The following is a 20,407-nucleotide window of genomic DNA, read 5'->3' on the forward strand; positions in this document are numbered from 1 at the left end:
GAGTCTTCCGCATCCCTTGTTAAATTGCGCAAAGCTTAGAGGTCACTATAAATATAATCGGAAGTAATGAATTGATATTTTAAAAAAGGAATGGTCGGACAAAAAAGGAAGGAAGATATGTGAGGTGACTACATGTACCCACCACATGCACATTAGCAATAATAACACGAAAGGATTAAATGGTCATTCTGAAGTTTGTTACATTTATATTGAACAGACTAACTTACCGGGCTTTCCATTCCGCAGGCTTGGAAGAGAAGACGTCTGTATGATTGCCTAGCAGATTTGACGTTATCTGCTGACAGATCCACTCATCTAGCATCTGCTTATTTGAGCCCAGATCCTGTTGTTCTGCTTTGCTGAACTGGAACCATGGACATGGCACTCGTAGACTTTGGAAGCCTAGATGACCTTGACGTTGGCCTTGAGGATGAGGACACTTACAAGGATGAGACCATGGCTCTTACTGTGGACATCCAATCCCCAGATCACGACATGGCAGGCAGCACCTATCTACTGCGAGCGCCGCCTATTGCGACATGTACCCCATCCAGTCCGGTTCCCTCGTGCATGTGGGAATCCACCTCCTCAACACCCCTGCCATTTTTACAAACACTGGAAGTTCCCCACTCCCCAATGCTCACTCCAAGCCTAGAGGGCAGAAGTAGTCGCTCTAGCATGCTCTCCAACTGGAAGTTGCTCCTTAACAGTGAATGCACGAAGGAAAGCGAGACAATCTTCAGCCAACTTGCCAAGGAGTGTTGTGAAGACATTTTTGTCGATAAGAGAGGGCTGGACGATGGTGACCAGAAAGTCATTATTAACATCGCCGGTCTTCGCTTTGAAACTCAGCTCAAAACATTGGACCAATTTCCTGATACACTACTGGGAGACCCTCAGAAGAGGATGGACTATTTTGATCCAATGAGGAACGAATATTTCTTTGATCGGAACCGACCTAGCTTTGACGGGATTTTGTATTACTACCAGTCTGGCGGCAAGGTCAGACGTCCAGCAAATGTTCCTCTGGACGTGTTTGCTGATGAAATCCTATTTTACGAACTTGGGACTGAAGCCATGGAGCAATTTCGCGATGAAGAAGGATTCCTTCGGGATGTTGACATACCCCTGCCCGATAATGACGTCTCCAGACAATTCTGGCTGCTATTCGAGTATCCAGAAAGCTCCAATGCAGCTCGGTGTGTTGCACTGGTGTCTGTGCTAGTCATCGTCATATCCATTCTGATTTTTTGTGTTGAAACCCTTCCGATATTTCGAGATGATAATGACATTGTCGTGCCCCAGGCCATAATGCCTCGCAACCTATCGAGACTTTCCGCTTCTGTGGCTCCACCTGATGTCATCGGTTTTTCTGATCCGTTTTTTGTTGTTGAGACGGCCTGTATTGGCTGGTTCTTCTTTGAGCTATGTGCAAGATTTTTGGTCTGCCCAAGCAAAAGAGATTTTTTCCACAATCTTATGAATATTATCGATATCATATCCATCATCCCTTATTTTGTCACCGTAGTGACGGAAATTATCACAAAGCCAGAAGAGAGCTCTGGACAGAATATGTCCCTGGCTATTCTTCGGATTATACGCCTGGTCCGAGTGTTTCGTATTTTTAAACTGTCCCGCCACTCCAAGGGGCTGCAAATCCTCGGGCAGACCCTCAAGGCCAGCATGCGAGAACTTGGTCTACTCATCTTCTTCCTCTTTATCGGGGTTATCCTTTTCTCCAGCGCTATATACTTTGCTGAGGTAGACGAGCCTAACACACAGTTTGTCAGCATTCCCGACGGTTTCTGGTGGGCAGTGGTGACCATGACAACCGTAGGCTATGGGGACATGTACCCCATCACTTTAGGCGGCAAAATGGTTGGGACTTTGTGCGCCATTGCAGGTGTACTGACCATTGCTCTACCCGTTCCTGTCATTGTCTCCAATTTTAACTATTTCTATCACAGGGAAAATGAAGCTGAGGACAAGCTGTCCTTGGAAAATGCTGTTGAGCGAGCCATAATGGTGGACATGGGTATAAAACAAAGGAGCACAACCTCACTAAATAAAGCCAATGGAATTTTGGCCGTTGACAGAGAAATATAAACTGACGCCGTATTTAGAGATATTATAGTAATAGATCATAGTGCACATTTACTGCATCAACTAAATAATGGTTGGACTAAATGACTTCCTATTATCCAATGTCATCTCTGATTAACATTGTGTATTTGGGTCTGATTTTATGCATTACATTCGTTAGATCAAGCTATGTATTGGAATAGAAATTCACCATTTCATCCTCTTAGTTGTTGCAAACAAGGGATAATGATAAATGCAATAGTCTGAAAGTCAATTGGGAAGAACTACAAAGTAGTAGTGCTTTTTCCGCCCGAATGTTGCAATACAGCGCTTTCCTCCTCACTTCATATCAGTTATTTTAATTGTATTTTTTTCAACGTTGAGCGTTGAAATCATTATACTTAGTGTTAAATTGTGTTAATTTTTTTCTGTTGATACAAATATACAATAAAGACTATTTAGCAGGTAGATTTTCAACCTAGAAAAGTTTCAATACCATGTACAAAAATAAAATCTCAAAACATTCAATAAACTGAATCATACTTTGTAGTTAAAGCATACCTTTTCTTTCTTCATTAACTCATTCATTATTTTTTATCATCAGTATTGCAGCCATTTTTTTTAATTGTGAAAAACAATCATTTCATAGGATAGCCTCCACCACCCCCGCGACCCTTATGAGGATAAGCGAAATTGAAAATTAATGAGCGGAAAGACTGGTCAACCTTTGTAAATTGAATCCTTTCAATTTTGCAATATAGCAAGAGAAACACAGGTCAGCGTTAAAGAAAAAAAAAAGAATCAAGAAAACCCACTGGTAATTCCAATAAAATAATTACCAAGAATTTGACACCGATTATAATTAAAGGGCAATGCATTAAAAGGAAATTCATAGTTGAGAGCGTTGTGGGACACTACCGGAACATATTTTCACTCCTTCGTTACTAGCAAAATATCCTCAGGCAGTGCAGGTCACAATGTGGTGCAGAAAGTATGACGATGATCTGTTTTTCTAGTACGTTGCCTCATTTCTGAGGAATTGGAGACATTGTTGTTAGAAATGCGTTGTAAATGAAGAGAGTGGTGTAAGTGATACTTACTATATAGGCATTGGGACTTATTTCTAAATATATAATACATGTTGAGGTAAGATTAAGATCTCACAAATGACAATAACAAATTTGTGTTGGAGCAACATATGTGACCTTGTAATTGGTCACTCGTGAAAACATTTGCTAAATCGTTCAGCCTATGCTAGAGTTCAGCCAGGTTTGGCCACATGGCTCAATATTCGTCAAGCCAAGAAATCCATAAGCACGCAAGAAAAAAAACAAACTCATTCACTAAAATATAAATGGCGTTCTCCAGTAAAGGCTCACATCTGTTTCACTCTACTGATTGCGTCAACTGGATTAACAGGCATTATCTCCATCGGGCCTAACAGATTGCCCAACTTCAAGACAGATAAATCAACAGTCATGGAAGGTCGTGAGCATTTTGAGATTCCCAATGGTAGACATTTTTAACAACCTGTTTTTTAGAGTTTGTATTGTTTTATGTTTTTGTTGTTTTGTGGTGTTTATTATTTTGTTTGTTTTTTAGGTAACACGGTGATCAAGTGGTTAGCTTGTCAGCGTCACAGTTCTAGAGTCAAGGGTTCGATTCCAGGTTGGTCCTCACTGTGTGGAGTTTGCATGGGTTTTCTCTGGGTACAATGGTTTTCTCCCTTTTCCCAAGTAACATGCAGGGTAGGCTGGTTGACACGGAATATACATGGAAATACACGGTAACTCTTGTTTATTATCTTTTATCATTATTATTATTTTCAATGTTCCTTCACACAATGTACCGCCAGATATAAATTCTGACTGAGCAGTAATGATATGTATTTACAGCCTCTGTCTGGTTTTAAAAGCAGCTGCTTTGTGGCCAGATCAATGGCTTTGTGCAGAAGAGCAGGAAGTTTTTAATTCATTAGGAAGGGATTTTTGTTTTGGCTGTTGTTTCCTTGTGTGTATATTTGTGCGTGTATTATCCGTATCATCCACCCACACGCTTTATATAAGAGGATCTGCGAGCAGGTAATAGGCCATCTGTATAACATGGGGATAGATATCAAACAGACTGCTGCAAATCGGTGCCAACATACTCATCCATCAGACAAGGATAAAAAAAGGAGGATTGGAGCAGAATATTTTTGGCGGTAACGTGTAGGAAAAGCTATTAATTCTGAATGTATGAAGAGGATGGGGGGAGGCTGGATAGTGCTTTGCCATTCTAGAACAATTATTTTCAAAGTCACGTCTCATTGAAGTCCTCTTTTCACCATAAACTGGTTAGTGGATATGGAATTCATATATGACTTCTCAAAATACAATTAACACACTAGTTCGCAATGGAATTAACCAATGTTTGTAAGTTTAATATTTGCAATGTGATTTAATGTTTTCATTCATTCAGTCATTACACAAGACGCTTATCCTCGCAAGGGTCATGGGGGTGATGGAGCGTATCCCAACCACCCGAAATTGGTTACCAGTCAATCACAGGGCAGATCGAAACTAACAACCATGCACCCACACATTCACACGTGTGCAAATTTTTGGAAAATGGGAGTATCCGTACAAAATCCAAACACAAATTATACAACAAAAAGGGATTGGGACCATTTGTGTTTCAGTGCAATTGGTTTATTGATTATTATCAGGTCTTACATGACATCGCAAATCCAACTGCCCATATATAACAGGAAGCCACAACATTAGTATAACACATAGAAGTTCAAAAAAATATTTCACCAGGAACTGACGGATGGAGTTTTGAATTTACTGTAGTTATTTAGAGTGCATTCTGTTTACCTTAATGCTTAAATTGACCAGCGAGTTGCTTGTCAGTAAACAATGGTTAATGGTATGTTGTATTTTGAGAATCAAAAATCAAAGCATTTACAACGATGAATTGAGTGGATTCAGTCATATACCTATTCACAATGCGATCATGACTTAAAGGACACAAGTTAAAGAATAAATGTATTTGAGAGAACATAACGAGAAATATCGATATTGCAAATTATGTACAATGTAATAATTAAATGAAGTATTCCTTCAAAACAGTTGCATAAAAAGCTTGTGTTATGACTATGTGAGCACATATTCATTCATTCATTCATTTTCGGAACCACTTTATCCTCGCTAGGTTCACGGAGGTTACTGGAACCTATCCCAGCTGACTTCGGGCCAGAAGCGGTGGCCAGCCGATCGCAGGGTACGTGGAGACGGAGAACCCTTCACGCTCAAATTCATACCTAGGGGCAATTTAGAGTGTTCAATCAGTCTACCATGCATGTTTTTGGAAACTGGGAAGAAACCGGATTACCCGGAGAAAAGTCACACAGGTCCAAGGACAACATAGTGACAATCTTCTGGCATTTTACAACCCCCGCAATGGAGGTATGGCTCGCAGACCTCCACATCTGACAGTTTCAGATTGAGCAGGAGAAGGAAACTTGCGATTTGGAGGGCGACTTTGCTTTTGTAGGACCTCATTTTGAGTTTGTTTCAATGGCTCCATAACAGACAATACACTGTGAGGCAGATAAGAGCAGATAGAATACAATAAAACACATCGGTACAGACTGAAATTCAGAAAAAAATGATCCCTAAAAACTGCCCAAGCGAATCATTCAATCAATAAAATGGCTAACCTGGCCTTCAGGTTCTTCTTGAAGGTACTGATCATTATGCCAAAAAAGAAGACTGCCAACTGTCTCAAGCCGCACCAGGTCCAAAAAGCTCGTTCTGGAGCCTTTTTGAGCAACACTTCAACACTGTCGGGGACAGAAAGTGGAGAGCACTAGTTAAAGAAAGTGGATCAATGTGGACCAATGCTGAAAGATGCTGTTGTTGTTTTGATTTACAAAAGGCAATTCATACATCACATAGTAACGACTCAAGTTTAAGATAGGTTCTACATACTAGCACATACCCGGGGGGCTCTGGTTAATGTGACAGCAGTCTTATGTAATTCCCCTTTATTTTATGACATTATGTTCTCAAATTGTGGCTGTTCTTGAGGGCCTGTCTCATGATCGAACATAGGCAAAATAATTTACTGTACATAGTCCGGGTAATACTTTAGGACTCTCTGTCTTCTGAGGTCTTTTTATAATTGATTATGGCCTGAAAACTGTGTGGGACAAATGAGGTCAAAGGCACAACCAGAGCTCGTTTCCTTCATTCATTCATTTTTTGAACTGCTTCTCCTCACAAGAGTTGTGGGGGGTGCTGGACCATATCCCAGACAAATTCAGGCACCAGGCGAGGGACACCCTGAATTTTAGTGTTCAAATAGCCTACCCTACATGTTTTTTAGATGTGTGAGGAAACCGGAGTACCCAAAGAAAACCCATACAAGCCCAGGGAGAACATGTAAACTCCACACCATGAGGACCCGCCTGGGACCAAACCCTCGACACTAGAACTGTGACTCTGACGAGCTAACCACTCTTCCAACGGGCTGCCTGGTAAATTAATATAATTATATTAATTTAACCTTTATTCTAATAAATTTATACTCTAAAGTTAGTGTCCTTCATGCAGTACTTTTTATTAGTTTGTTCTTAAGGGTGCTATTTTAAAAAAAGCATTCCTCTACTTTTAAGTTTTGTCACATTCTGGTGAATATGGTAATTGTTGTGAAATGTAAAGGTGTTCAATTTCTTACATTTGCGTCGTCTCAACCAAAATCTGGAATAACAACATCACAGGGAGCATCAGGTAGGTAAAAGATCCAGAGGGCCCCAGCATGCTCCAATACATTGTCACCTGGCCCATCATAACTGCATGAAAAAGAATTAAAACAAATGAACGCCTTGACTGGAATGACTGTTTATGTACGTGTAAGGAAAAGATGGAATACATACTATTCTTTGCAGAGTCAAAAGTGAGAGGCAGTTCTGTAACCGTCAGTTTTGCAGTTGAAGTTTGATGTTCATCAGAAGCCATCATCTGCCTGCTTTTGCTGTCTTGAAGGGTCGTAATTTCATCATCATTTTTATTCTCTGGAGATGTCTCTAGCAATGTTGGTATTTTTGTGCAAGAATACTTGTCAAATCCTTGGGACATCTTAAACATTTTCATGTTCGAGGCGAGTTCTGAAAATGAGAGGGGAAGGGGGCTTTTACATAGGACTCAAATTTGTGTTTGCTTCCAAACCAAGGTGTAGCTGACCCACCATTGCGGAGAAGAAATTGATAAGCATCTTTGTAGCCACTGTGATAGGCTTGTTCCACAGTCTGAATGAAGAAGAGGAGATTTGTATTACGTGTTAATAGTTTAACATTAACTGCAGGGCATGAATTTAAATCAGAAGGTTCAAAAGGAAGAAAACTATTGTGTTGATTAGTCACATTGGTAAAATAAAAAAGAAAAAAAATCAACTCATCACTGCTTTGAGCAACAACAAAAAACATTTCTAGAAGCTCACCTCCAGCTTGTTGGGGTAGAGAGCGTTCAAGAATCTTAGACCATTTGCCAAATTGCCCTTCAAAATTAGTCCGGTCACCACCATATCCATCATGCAGGGATTATCAGACGGGCAGATATCTGTCTCTCCAGAAAATGGAGAAATTGTCAAAGTCTGATCGGGTAGTGCTAGAACTGGCTGTATTCTGCTGAAACCTCCATCCATATAGTGCTGTAAGATAGAATAGTATTGTAGTGGCATACGAAGATAACACCGCCATTTTTCAATGCTCTTAAATACTCACAACTCCATTCAAAGAAGGAGGCAGCATGCCGCAATATCCCGGAACATAGCAGCTACAAAGCAGGGCCTGAAGTTGAGAAAAGCAAATTACAATGTAAAACCTTATTAAATCAGTGACTATTGTACTTTTACTTCACCTGTATGACATCATCTTTAGACTGGTATTCTGTTATAACAGTGTACTGGCCATTATCCAAACGGGTCATAGCCACAGCGAGACGCCCATTTGAGAGGAGATGTGCATCATTCGGAAGGTATTTGTGCAATACATATTTTAACCATTGCAGAATATGAACAGAGGGGTTTAAGGGTCCAAGTGCAGAGTTCTTCATCACTTTGGCAAAGTCCAGCACCTCATTTCGTATCGAAACTGCGAAAAAGATGAGGAGATAAGTACAAAAATCATATCCAGACGTACACAAAAAGAATATTTATCTAGAAAGACAGAGCCACTTACTCAGGTCTATTTCACAGGCAACAGCAGCAGCGACCAAAGACCCTGCCGACGCACCGAGGATCCACGGTGCCTTGTTCAGTATCCACGGCGCATTTTGTAAAAAACACTGAGCAACACCCAACTGGTAGGTTGCCAAAAAGCCTGATCCAGAAAAAGAAATGGATGAAGGTGCCTCCCGAAAATTAACGCTGGAGATCTCAAGTACCATTTTAAGGCCGCCAGTAAAAGCCTATTTCAATTTTAATCAGTCGTTCGAGTGTTGCCTAAGAAATGTGTCCGTCCCAAAGATGTTACCGGTAAACTGTGTGAAGAAGGTTTTTCAATGATGCCTTTTAAAAATATCTCAATTAGCCATAGCATGTTAGTTAAGCACATGTGATACTTCCGCGCATACAACACTCTTACTGTTTACTTGTCTTTTAGTTTATTCCCCTGAAAGTCATTGCCATGTGATACCATCACAGGAAATGTCTAAATTTCATTTAAATGTACAAACTTGGACAATTTATTGGCGAACTTGACCCAATATAAACTTGGGGTAACAGATGTCCCTTGGAGGTGTGATTGCACAACAGAAATGATAAATGAGCCTTTTCATATGTTCCAGATATAGAAGGGACTGTATTGAAAGATCCAGAACTTTAAAACCGAACACTATTTAGAGCAACTAAATGGACAAATGTAAACCTTTCTGTATATATTTTTTCCTATTGAGCAAGTAATAACTGAGATGCTGGGCTATTTAATCAAAAAACAGATACAACATTCTTAATATAGTTAAGTATTATTACAAAACATAATACTTCCTGTATATACAGTGTTCCCTCGCTTATCGCGGTTAATGGGGACCGGGACCACCCGCGATAAGTGCATTTCCGCGAAGTAGGGATTCCCCTTCAAAAATGTTTAATTTGAATTTAATTCAAAAAATATATATATTTTTTTATTTTTATTTTTTTTACCCCCCTGTATACGGTACACCATATAGAATACGGGTAGAGAGAGTGAAATTCATGTTATAACAAAAAACTGTAAAATATGTTGTTTCAATGTAATATTTGTATATATATTTTTTTTTTCCCAAAAAATATCCGCGAAGCTCTAAGTCCGCGATAGCTGAACCGCAAAGTAGCGGGGGAAACACTGTATACCAAAAGTGTAAGAATATTAATATTGGATTCTTTTAAAATATCAACAAATACCAATTAGAGTAGTTTAAATCTCCCATAAATAATGGAATTATTCTTTCATCATGGTAAAAGAAAAACAGTAAAACAACATGCACACAAATTTTGTCTTGCACAGATTTGGATATTTATTAAAAAAATGATTGCGTGGAGGTATTGAAATGAGTAATATTGCTAATAATTAATTGCTGTGCAAAATAAATCCTACAACATTTGATATATTTCTTACAGGAATCATCACACACATATTTGGCACTGTTATCATGTTTATTGTCCAAATAATTGACTTTAAACGAAAATAATTAGTTGATTGAAAATGGCTTTTGTTGTGTCTTTTTTAAATCATGTCACAGGACCAGTTGGTGAGAACTCTGAAGAGCTACGATCAGGAGAAACCTGAAAACATTCTTTACTGAATTCAGAAGGACTGCCAGCTGTATCGCGAAGGGGTGAGTTAGCTGGGGATTCATTGTCCTCCAGGTCTTTCCGTATCTCTTGTGGTGTTTTCAAAAACCTAAGTGTTCAAAAAAATATGACACAAACACTGAAGTTGTGAATGGCATGAATTGAAGATGAAACTGCGTGACAAAATGAAGGAAAAGGAGACCTGAAGAGCAATCTTTGTCCTCGCTCCTTTTTGATGATGTTAAGTTTAGAATAATGCCTCAAAGCGCGAGACATTTTTTCATAAGTCATGTTATCACGGTTCTGTAAAAAACACATGCACTCATTAGTGTCACTGACAAGAACTTTGAATATATTTGAATTTATCGTATATTCCGACTACATTGTGCACTAGACTATAAAGTCACACTTGACTATTTGTCTTAAACCCAAAAAGTGTGATTTATAGTCTGAAAAATACAGTATTCGTTTCATTGTTTCTTAATTTTTTTATTTATTTATGGGTATCATCATAATTATGGTGAATGAATGTATTAAGTACAGAAGCTGAATAATAGAAATCCTCTACAAGCAGAATTTTTAGTGTCTAGTATATATACCATGTGAGGATAGGTGGTAGGGAAAACTAATGAAATTCATATATATAGGTGCAATGTACATTTTTTTGGTGGAAAATACAGACTTTAAGTGTGGTCTACAGTGAAAATTATGTAACTTACCTTGTGGTGACCCCAGAGGCGTGCCAAGCCGTTCGGATCAACAATTCTGAAAACAAGACTGCCACGGTCCTCCCACCGGATATATTCTTGGTAATGGTCATCACACAGCATTTTATAGACATAATCATATAGTAGCCTGCACTCTGATCCAATAAACAGATAAAAAGTCAAATGAAATGGGAACAGGTCGCATATTACCATAGCACACTTTTGACTGGTACAGAGTTTTGGCTGACTGTTTCAATTACTATTTTGGTGCTACTGCATTTTAAATGATCTATTTTTAAATTTTGCTTGGATATTGATTGATTTACTCAATTTTTCCATTTTTTTAAATACATTTGGAATAGTTCCATGACTTATGAGTGTGCTAATTTACATTTTTCATGTTATATGTAGACGCTTTTAGTTTTTTTTTGTATTACCTGCCTAAGAATTTCAGCAACAGGTAAAATTTCAGTATAAATTTAAAGAATATATGTATATATCTATATTAATTATTATATATTTATTTTTATAAATAAACCATGCTCCTTTATAGGGACACTGCCAACATTTTGTGACTATAAAAAACAACTTTATTTCGTTATCTACTTGTTTTTATCAAACTGAGCGTTTTAAGGTGAGTGCTTCAACTCACCATTCGAGCAACTCTGTATTGATGATACAATTCTGAGTCTCATCATTAATGTTATTTGTCATGTACAATAATGTGCATCTACACTCTGAAAACAGTGTAACAAATGTTGATCTCCTGTTATAAATATAGATTTAGACAAATTTTCTTAGTATAATGATTGTGAAACTACTGGCCTTCTTTTAAATGGGATTTTTTTCCCCTTGGTTTGGCTTTTGCATGTGGTTTTATCTTTCAATAGTCTCCTTGTGCTTCCCCACACCATATGCACGTACATGTTTTCTTTTTTGATTGGATAATGGTCAATTGGTCATTGATAAATAGATTTTTTTTTCATCTCAGAAAAAAATATGGGCAAAAAAGATTATTTAAGCACAGCTTTAAATTGTATTGACTATAAGTGCTGTATATTATGATGAAACTAAACGTTACCTGGAAGGCGACCATCGGCTTTGTGCATTTGTGTTTGAGATTTCACTTGGGTAGTCAAATTCAGAGGTTCTTCTATGAGTCTCTCTGTCTTGTCTTATTTGTGGCAATATGGAAAAAAGGAGAAGCAGACAGAGAGGGCCAATAGTCATTAAATGTCACAACTACAGCTGAAATTGAAGCACTAAATGTTGCAGGCATTAAAAATGTGAGCAGTTGAATGAGCATGAATGAAAACCACCTTTTTTTTTCTTTTTGTCAATTCACCATTGACATGAACTTAATGCTATTAATTAAAAGTCCAATCTGGTATACTTTTGCACACACATGGAAGTTATCAATTTTGAATACTAAACCACTAAGAAGGGCATATTTTTGACACTTTGGTACGTTGACCAATTTACTGGCAAAAGCGTTAATAATCGAATTGCTTCTGTATTTCTTAAGATGATGGTCTGCATTTCAACAAAAATGTCAAGAAAAAAAAAACTGACAATTGTATGACTAATTAGGGATGAAAATTCCAAGTTTGCCCAGGAATTATTAGTCAACTATTAAATGTTGTCATATAGCTGATAAAATGCACATCTAACCTTGTGTGTTATTCGAGTACAGTTGCAGGGCTGCTTCAGTTTTAGGTTCAGCGACAACACTCCTCCGTTTGTTTATCACACACTGTAAGATCTCATACAGAACATCACCTGCGGACAACCAAGTGTTACTTGTGAAAGAAATGGGTGGATGAAAAGCCAGTCATGGACGCTACCTGAGTTGGGGCAACGATGTTTAAAGTCCTCCTTAGTGAGAAGACACAGAGCTCGGCCATTCATCTCAAAGCATATGTCCTCAGGCTGCCTTAGTGAATATTCCTTGTGGGCCCATTGGAGCCAGAGGGAGACATCAGCCTTATCCCACAAATATGGATTTATTCCTTTTGGTGATGAACAAACAGAGTTCATTTAAAAAATTAAAAAATAACTAGGTACTTTTGTTCTTGTACATGTGGGTGCTTCCATAATTGGAGGAAAATGTGTTTTTTTAAAGAGGGCATCACAAAACAAACAAATAAATACATACAATAAAATAAAAAGGGTGACCCGGTAGCGTGTCGACCTAACAGCTCTGGGTCCTGGGTTCAAATCCAGGTCGGTCTACCTGTGTGGAGGTTGCATGTTCTCCCTGGGCCTGTGTGGGTTTTCTCTGGGTACTCCGGTTTTCTCCCACATTGCAAAAACATGCATGGTAGGCTGATTGGACACTCTACATTGCCCCTAGATATGAGTGTGAGCGTGAATGGCTGTTTGTCTCCTTGTGGCCTGCGATTGGCTGGCCACCAATTCAGGGTGTTTCCCGCCTCGAGCCTGACGTCAGCTGGGATAGGCTCCAGCACCCCCCGCAGCCCTTGTGAGGATAAAGAGATTCGGAAAATGTGACGAGATGAGATAAGTAGTATATGAATACCCATACTCACGTAGCTGTCCCGGAAGATGCCACAGGTCATCATATATAGGAGAAGCAACCTGAAGGTTTTGGGTTCCATGAATTGAAGAGGAAGCACCTGTGTTTTGATCTTCTTCCTAAGTAAATATATCGATATATCCATAAAATAATCACGGATGACAGTTTATCTCCCAAAACCACCTTCACTCGGTGCCCCAGAGAGACCTACATTTGCCAACTCTGACGGGGGTGTGTCCCGGACTGACATGTCCATTTATCAGCCTCCAATTTCAAAAAAAGGTGAGCTTGAATGAGAAGTACAACTTCAGAGTTCAACCCTTCCAGGAAATGAAAAGTGAAAGAGCAATATAATCTTAGAGCGTAAATACCCGGAAAAAAAGTCGCGACTCTATACTTTGAGCAGTAGATGGCGAACGTGTTTATCTAGCTGGTCAACGCACTCTTTTACGGAACACGAAGAAGTACCGCCAAGTTTAAGATTGAGGGGGAAATATAAACAGAATAGCAGTTTTCCATACTTGTCACTTCTTAAACTACCGAATAGAAGAAAATACCAAGAAATCGACAAAAAGACCGATACAAGTAAGTGTAGTTTTGCATCGAGAAAGATGTGCGTTTACTTTTAACTACAATTTGCTACTTTTAGACGCAGTTGTTGGAAAGCGGCATTTAGCTAACCAATTTTAAGTTAGAAACTGTTGTTTCTTTCTGGGTCAAGTCCTAATAGTTTGTGCATTGTGTAATTACATAGTAGAACATGTATTCTTGCCAGATATGCACATGTTTAATACGAGTTGGCATTCCCTTTTTTAGTATGCAAAGAGCCTCCCGTTTGAAGAGAGAACTTGACATGTTGACAAACGAGCCACCACCGGGGATCACATGCTGGCAGATCGAGGATCACATTGATGAACTGCAGGCTCGTAAGTAGAATTTTTAGCCCTTAACTTAAGTTTTCCCATCATTGCTTTGTCATTTTTTTAAATTTAGTATTCAGTTGAACTGTGACGATACAACCTATCACCTTTCTTGACCTAGTGTTTGATTATAATCGATGATCATAATTTTAATAATATTTATCCTAACATAAATGTCACTGAATTTAAAACATGGGTGTGAACTATACAAAAGAAAACATACTTTTTTCCCCTTTGCTATGCAGAAATAGTTGGTGGTACAGAAACGCCATATGAAGGCGGTGTCTTTTCCCTGGAGATCAAAATTCCCGAAAGGTAATTGAGATATGTAAACGATTATAATGCTGCCTTCTCTTCCCAATGCAATATCCCTCGTTTTTTTTAAATTCCTAAATATTATTTTTTATAGATATCCATTTGAGCCACCAAAAATCCGATTCTTGACGCCGATTTACCACCCAAACGTTGATACCGCTGGACGTATCTGTTATGAGGCTCTCAAACTCCCTCCAAAGGTTAGAACAAAATGGACACAATTTTTTTTCCATCTGCTTATAAGGATTCCAAAATATATTTTGTGTTTTTTTTTTATTAGGGAGCCTGGAGGCCCTCCTTGAATCTTCCAACACTTCTCACCTCCATTCAATTTCTGATGGCTGAGCCAAATCCTGATGACCCTCTTATGGCTGATATAGTGAGTTATATTTAATTATATTCTAGTTCCAGTATCGCTAATAAAAATGGCACTACTGCTACTCCTTGTATATTGTATCAGACAATATTTCTAGTACTGGTGTATATACTGTCCGTATATGTGCATGAATGGGTGACTCTAAGCCTGTGCTTTGGGAATAGATCTTTGTTAACATATAAATATATATATATAAATATTTTTGAATCCTCTCAATAACAGGTATATAATCTCATAAATTTAAAGGAAAAGTGACCCATCTGCCTCCCTAAATCCTCCCCCTTTTGTGAAAAATCTATCCAATTTATGCAACGTTAGTACAAAAAATGACAACACCAAAGATTCTCCTGTTGCACAGATAAAAATGCCATATACAATACATTCCATTTCATTTACCATTTAATTTTTATACACAGGCATCAGAGTTCAGATACAACAAGCAGCTATTTACACAGAAGGCCAGGAAGTGGACTGAGAAACATGCTGTTCAGAAGATGAAGGTAAGAGTAAAAAAAAAAGTCCTTCAATTGTACAGCAGGCAAAATATTTTGTTCATTGGAAACAAACCGGCTAATTATGATAGGAAAAAGATTTGCACTACTTATAGAACAATGAGCAGCTTTTTCTAATGATTGTGTGGTTCTATTGGTGACACAATTGTTCTCTTGGGCAACTCTTAATAACATGACACAACTGTTTTAAGCAGAAAATCTATTTAGTACGATATGATAGGGTTTAGTTTACAAACTGTAGTACATTTACTTTTTCAGGGATTTTCGGACACCAGTAAGAAAGACTGTATGTCAAATGAGAAAGAACCAACACGCAAGAGAACATTTCTCAGTGCTATGGAGGAGCCAAATGAGTTAGCAAAGAGAACTACCTGATACTTTCAATCTTTGTTGCTGCTTCATATTTTTACATATTTTTGAATTATTTTCAGTGTTCCTATTGTTGATAGGATGTACATATTTACATATTTCTATGGATTGATTGTGTTTTAAGAGAATACAGTGATTGCTTCATAAAGCATTGAGGGCTCAGTGGTTGCTGTACAGAATAAAGCTTGTTTTATTCAAACATATTTTTCATTTGTATACAATAGTATTTACAACTTACATAGCAACATGATTTTTTTTAAACTGAATTGATATTTTTTAAAAATAATATATATTTGGTGTTTTATCATTGGAAAAGAAACATTTAAAATCTATAGTGACTCAATATTAGGGATGCACAGATACCATTTTATTTCAGAGAGTACTTTGATTTCAGTATTCACCAAAACAAAGTACTACTGGTACTTGAATAAAGTGATTTTCCTGCAATTATAATGATGCTGAAATGTGTGATTTTAATATACATTATATGAAAACATGATGCAATGGCTTTTTTAGAACATATCTTACAAGTCGCTTAAACCCTCTCTGGAGTAAAGCCGACTCAATTTTAGATAACATTTAATTGCATCATTCTCTGACAGTCTTGCCTCAAAAGTCTTGAATAAATGGAATTCTACATTCTTACCCCGTTACATGTTTCACTTTATTCTGGACTTTATTTTAAGATCCAGTGGCTTTTTGACATGTTAGCTTAGAATTGTCACAAGTGTCCTATAATGAAGCAATTAAGAAAGCATTGTGTGATCTTAATTTCTTTCTTTACATACTATTGTTGGTGTTTACCACTAACAATTAGAAATTGTACAGATATGACAGAGGAGGAAGACTCGGTGAATGAGCGTGACACCACAAGACTTCACCTAAAACTGGCAGCGGTGCATCCCTAGTTAATAATGTACTAGTTCAGAGGTAGTTACATTGCATATAGTGTACACATTGTTGGTCTACCCTAAATTTTTACAATAAATGCTAAATCCCAACCACACTTAGTTTTTTTTCCCAAGCATAATTTGTGGCGTAGACATTCAATATTTAACACAACAATGTTACTTACATTAATTTGTTGCACACATTTGAAATTGTTAGCTTAGTCTGGTTAATGACTCGACATCCTTGACAATGAATCCCTTTTATATTGTCGCGTAAAATGAAAGAACAGATAAAAAAATATAGTTATTTATAGCCAGCAATGTGTATTTTGGAAGTTGCATTCCATTGGTCAAGTTATGTTTCGATATATCATTTATACATAGAAATCTGTTTTCGGATATCTTAAAAGGCCACCAGGTTGCAAGTTCTCCAAAGTTTTTTTAATTGTAATAGATGACTCAGCTTGTACTGGATCTTTCTTGAAGATTTGCAAGTTTGTGACTGATGCAGTCCAATGGATAGCTTCCTAAAGTGTCATTTTCATTTGGATATTGGTATTTTCATTCCTTATTGCAGAGGGAACCTCTTGTTGCCATTTCCATTTTTCAGAGGAAGCCTAGCGCTTATTGCGTCTCAGAAGAACTCATCAAATAAGTGTGCACTCATTAAGGGTTTCCTAGAGGATTTGGACTGCAGATTGGTTTTCCTGCCACTGTACATGACCTGTTTTATGTCTGTAACATTTCAGCTTTTCATGCAGTCAAATGGCTTGGTAATTTACGGATTTTGAACAACAGAATTAACTGAGGTTGAGTGATGCATCAGGCAATTGTTGCAGGAACTTTGACTCAAAGCCTTCAGACATCTTTTGTCGTCAAAGCTTCCCTGCTCTCTCACTTTGTTTTTCCCTCTGATAATGGGTGTCTGGCAAGAGATTAGTGGAACTGAGGAAGTAGAAGAGCATTGAGAAAATCGAATTGGATCAGTTCGAGAGTGTATAGCAGAGCCCCTACTGCACAAGATTTCACCATCAGTCAGCGAAAGCTGTGTTGATGTCTCAGAGTAGGAGCTCTTTTCCGTCTCCACAGAAACCAATGAGTCTACAGTGGGGTCACGTCGAAGCTGAAGAGGTGCTTTTGGGCAGTACCCAAAAAAATACTGGTAGTGATGTCGCGTGAAAAGGAGGAAGAGTAAAGGATTTAAGCAGGCGGGTAGAGGCTGCAGAAGCAAAATAATTGATTTCAGCACCTCCTCTCCAAGGGATATGAAACCCAGGAGTGAGCAGATAGACAAGAAAGCTACCGGTACGTACAAGAGGCCATTTGTGAATATCAGCCAGGCAACATGTTTGATCATAGCACAGTCCCACAAGCCCTCACATTCTCCTCTAAGTAATTCCCAATATAGTCGGATGTATGAAAACGTTACTATAAGTAGGCACAGGGTGTTCATCATGATAAGCACTAAGGGAAAAATTAAGGCAGATGGTAACTGAGAAGATGAAGGTGGTAGAGGTGTTGGTAAGCAGAAGGGTGAGGATCCATATTCCCCAATTCCAAGCAATGGAAAACAAGCTAGGATGACTGATAGAAAGAGACATAAAAGCGCGAATATACGGACACTTCTCAATGAGGGTGACTTCCCATAGCTGCGAGCACATGTCACACTCACTCCACATTGCACAGCTGCCAACATCAGAAGCAACACACTTGCTTCGGAGGCAAGCACCCATACCCATCCTGTTGCCTGACATCCAAGGCCCCCTTGCCAGTGGCCACCATGGTGGCTAAAATCTCCCATTGTTAAAGCATCTACAAGAGCCAAGGTACTTGTACAAGCACCTGTTAGCAAATTTGAGGCACCCATGCATGCCACTGTGAATCTTAGTGGTGACAGAGAGCAGTTAGAGTTGAATAAAGAAACAAGCATCAGAGAGTTCCCCAGCAGAGACACCAAGGAAATGGTCCATAAGCCAACACGAACCAACCAGCTTCCCATCAGAGAGTCACAGGGACGGAAAGGACCTGCGGCACAAAAACAACCCCAAAACAAATAAGTCTGTAGACTAACATCTTTCAATGGATCTCAACTTTAGTGTTGAACGTTTTTCGACCTGGTGATGGCGTACACTGGACACTAGTGTGAAGTTTAGATTCTTCTAATTCCAGCTGGAATTCCTCCAGATCAGGGTCATCTGGAAACAAGTGGGACAAAATTCAGTCCTTCAGAATCAAAGATACAATATCTATATGATATTTATTATTATGTTTCGACGTGCAAGTCCACCATGCAGTTTTCATTTAAACAGTTTAATCTGAAGCTTGGCCTCCCCATACAGAGTTTTCCTTTTCTCCCAGTGCCTGCATGGGTTTTCTCGCAGTGCTCTGGTTGCATGCTAAACTGATTTAATTCAATGCCCAAATCCGGTCCTTGGGGGTTCTTATCCATCCTGTTTTCGATGAATTTTCTTCTCCAACACAGCTGAATCAAATAATCAGGATCATTATCAGGCTTCTTCAGAGGTTGCTGATGTGGTGATCATTTGATTCAGGTGTGTAAGAGAAGTGAGTCATGGAAAACAGACTGTGGATGGGAACCCTTGAGAACCAGTCTTCGTGACCCTTACTCCAAATGGTTTGGAGTGTGTATGTGTAAATGGCTTTGTGTACATTTCTTACATTGTGTGTCAGTGTGGTGTGGGTAAATTGCAACAGTTCTCTTGTGAATTTCATCATCTGTGTTACTTTGTTCAGTCTCCCATTGGCTAACTGTCTTGTAGTTATCGCATGAGCCATATACACAGCACTGGTAGGCATACGGCATCTCAATCACCCTGTACCAAGACAAAATATGAGACATTATTGACACAACAGTTGCACAGGGATGTGATTAAAATAGCATTAATGTTACATGAGGCACATGTAGCAATTTAGGTAATGTTTTGTGTGTGTGTGTGTGTGTGTGTGTGTGTGTGTGTGTACCTTACCTCATGTGAGGGAATTGATCGATGCCAAAGGAATCGTACAATTCAATGTTTCCTCTGAGCTTGAGGTGGGTAAGACCCTGCAGACCTGCAGATGGCATTGAGCTAAGCCTGTTTTCTGTCAGATCCCTAAAATGAATAAAGAAATCGTCAGGTAACTTTTAAAACCTGCACAAAGATGCGCAATCTATTACTAAATGCTCAATAACAAGTTGTTGTCAACCCATTACGTTAAAGGTAAACAGAAAAATATCATTAACTGATTGATATATTTTAGCATCTGCTACTCACAATTTGACCAATGAATGCAAAGAGGCAAAGGCATCTGCATGGATCCACTCTATCTTGTTCCAGCTCAAATCACTGACAGAAAAAGAATTATAGTTTGAATTAGTCATTGTACTGTATGCCTCTTACCAGTAGAGGTCAGTAAAGCAGTAACTTATTACATATTTTTATATATCTATATATAGAAATGAACAAACTTTAAAGTCTATTTCTTTCTGAATCGTCACTACTATCTTTTTCTATGTCTGGCCACCGTAGTTTTCATTGTCTTGGTGCCGTAGTTAACTGGGATAGGCTCCAGCACCCCCGTGATGGTCATGAGGATAAACAGTTCAGAAAATGAATGAATACGAAGCAAGCTTGCACAAAATATCCACTTAGTTGGGTCTTTACTTAGATGATGCATATCCAATTCAAAGAATGTGCTTCCCAGCAGAAAAAAAACGTGTTTAACAATTACAGGAAAAACCAAGGAATTTAATTTTATTAATTTTATAATAGTAGCAATAAAATGTCAATATTCTTCAAAAGAAGACAACATTTCAGTCAGTAGGCATTTTTAAATGCTAGAACTGTTTCAGACAATCAAATGCAAATGTTTCAGATTGTCTGC

General features: G+C 38.4%; 4 protein-coding genes and 1 long non-coding RNA gene across 6 annotated transcripts in view; 3 read left to right on the forward strand and 2 right to left on the reverse strand.

The window, feature by feature from the left end:
- Window positions 1–345: 345 nt before the first annotated feature.
- On the forward strand, window positions 346–2,631 carry kcna10a (potassium voltage-gated channel, shaker-related subfamily, member 10a). Its single transcript, XM_077711613.1, has one exon. It carries the CDS (start codon window positions 373–375, stop codon window positions 2,104–2,106), a length of 1,734 nt encoding a protein of 577 aa, XP_077567739.1. The 5' UTR covers window positions 346–372; the 3' UTR covers window positions 2,107–2,631.
- A 2,864-nt stretch (window positions 2,632–5,495) lies between these two features.
- On the reverse strand, window positions 5,496–13,496 carry LOC144192397 (uncharacterized). The gene is made up of 17 exons (XM_077711516.1): window positions 13,352–13,496; window positions 13,154–13,259; window positions 12,449–12,613; window positions 12,276–12,383; window positions 11,686–11,778; window positions 10,617–10,759; window positions 10,100–10,200; window positions 9,849–10,006; window positions 8,306–8,446; window positions 7,986–8,218; window positions 7,850–7,915; window positions 7,567–7,776; window positions 7,315–7,375; window positions 7,004–7,234; window positions 6,805–6,919; window positions 5,786–5,908; window positions 5,496–5,665 (listed from the first exon to the last, which is right to left on the reverse strand). Exons 1-17 carry the CDS (start codon window positions 13,394–13,396, stop codon window positions 5,512–5,514), a joined length of 2,253 nt encoding a protein of 750 aa, XP_077567642.1. The 5' UTR covers window positions 13,397–13,496; the 3' UTR covers window positions 5,496–5,511.
- On the forward strand, window positions 7,582–11,846 carry LOC144192774 (uncharacterized). The gene is made up of 3 exons (XR_013325461.1): window positions 7,582–8,429; window positions 9,846–9,941; window positions 10,633–11,846. It is a non-coding gene; the product is annotated as an uncharacterized LOC144192774 (long non-coding RNA).
- A 27-nt stretch (window positions 13,497–13,523) lies between the features above and the next one.
- Window positions 13,524–15,835, forward strand: ube2t (ubiquitin-conjugating enzyme E2T (putative)). Its single transcript, XM_077711626.1, has 7 exons — window positions 13,524–13,725; window positions 13,957–14,066; window positions 14,306–14,375; window positions 14,470–14,575; window positions 14,656–14,754; window positions 15,168–15,251; window positions 15,522–15,835. The coding sequence occupies exons 2-7, from the start codon at window positions 13,958–13,960 to the stop codon at window positions 15,636–15,638; spliced, it is 585 nt and encodes a 194-aa protein (XP_077567752.1). The 5' UTR covers window positions 13,524–13,725; window position 13,957; the 3' UTR covers window positions 15,639–15,835.
- Window positions 15,421–20,407, reverse strand: part of lgr6 (leucine-rich repeat containing G protein-coupled receptor 6) — a 30,639-nt gene continuing 25,652 nt past the window's right edge. For both annotated transcript variants that reach the window (XM_077711370.1, XM_077711390.1), the window contains 5 exons: window positions 19,798–19,869; window positions 19,510–19,635; window positions 19,202–19,356; window positions 18,637–18,717; window positions 15,421–18,547 (listed from right to left, as the gene is read on the reverse strand). In XM_077711370.1, coding sequence (XP_077567496.1) covers window positions 17,301–18,547; window positions 18,637–18,717; window positions 19,202–19,356; window positions 19,510–19,635; window positions 19,798–19,869 — 1,681 coding nt within the window. In that variant the 3' untranslated portion in view covers window positions 15,421–17,300. The remainder of the gene's footprint in view (window positions 18,548–18,636; window positions 18,718–19,201; window positions 19,357–19,509; window positions 19,636–19,797; window positions 19,870–20,407) is intronic.

This window comes from Stigmatopora nigra, chromosome 1, assembly GCF_051989575.1.
Source record: "Stigmatopora nigra isolate UIUO_SnigA chromosome 1, RoL_Snig_1.1, whole genome shotgun sequence".
In the NCBI taxonomy this organism is placed as follows: domain Eukaryota; kingdom Metazoa; phylum Chordata; class Actinopteri; order Syngnathiformes; family Syngnathidae; genus Stigmatopora; species Stigmatopora nigra.

Bases quoted from the DNA above. Each gene is read 5' to 3' on its own strand.
- kcna10a (XM_077711613.1), top strand. From the start codon at position 373: ATGGACATGGCACTCGTAGACTTTGGAAGCCTAGATGACCTTGACGTT.
- LOC144192397 (XM_077711516.1), bottom strand. From the start codon at position 13,396: ATGGACATGTCAGTCCGGGACACACCCCCGTCAGAGTTGGCAAAT. The intron at 7,235-7,314 runs GTGGGTCAGCTA...TCTCATTTTCAG, and splicing joins TCAATTTCTTCTCCGCAATG to AACTCGCCTCGAACATGAAA. The intron at 5,666-5,785 runs GTTAGCCATTTT...TCTGCCTCACAG, and splicing joins AAGAAGAACCTGAAGGCCAG to TGTATTGTCTGTTATGGAGC.
- ube2t (XM_077711626.1), top strand. From the start codon at position 13,958: ATGCAAAGAGCCTCCCGTTTGAAGAGAGAACTTGACATGTTGACAAAC. The intron at 14,067-14,305 runs GTAAGTAGAATT...TTTGCTATGCAG, and splicing joins CATTGATGAACTGCAGGCTC to AAATAGTTGGTGGTACAGAA. The intron at 14,755-15,167 runs GTGAGTTATATT...TTTTATACACAG, and splicing joins ACCCTCTTATGGCTGATATA to GCATCAGAGTTCAGATACAA.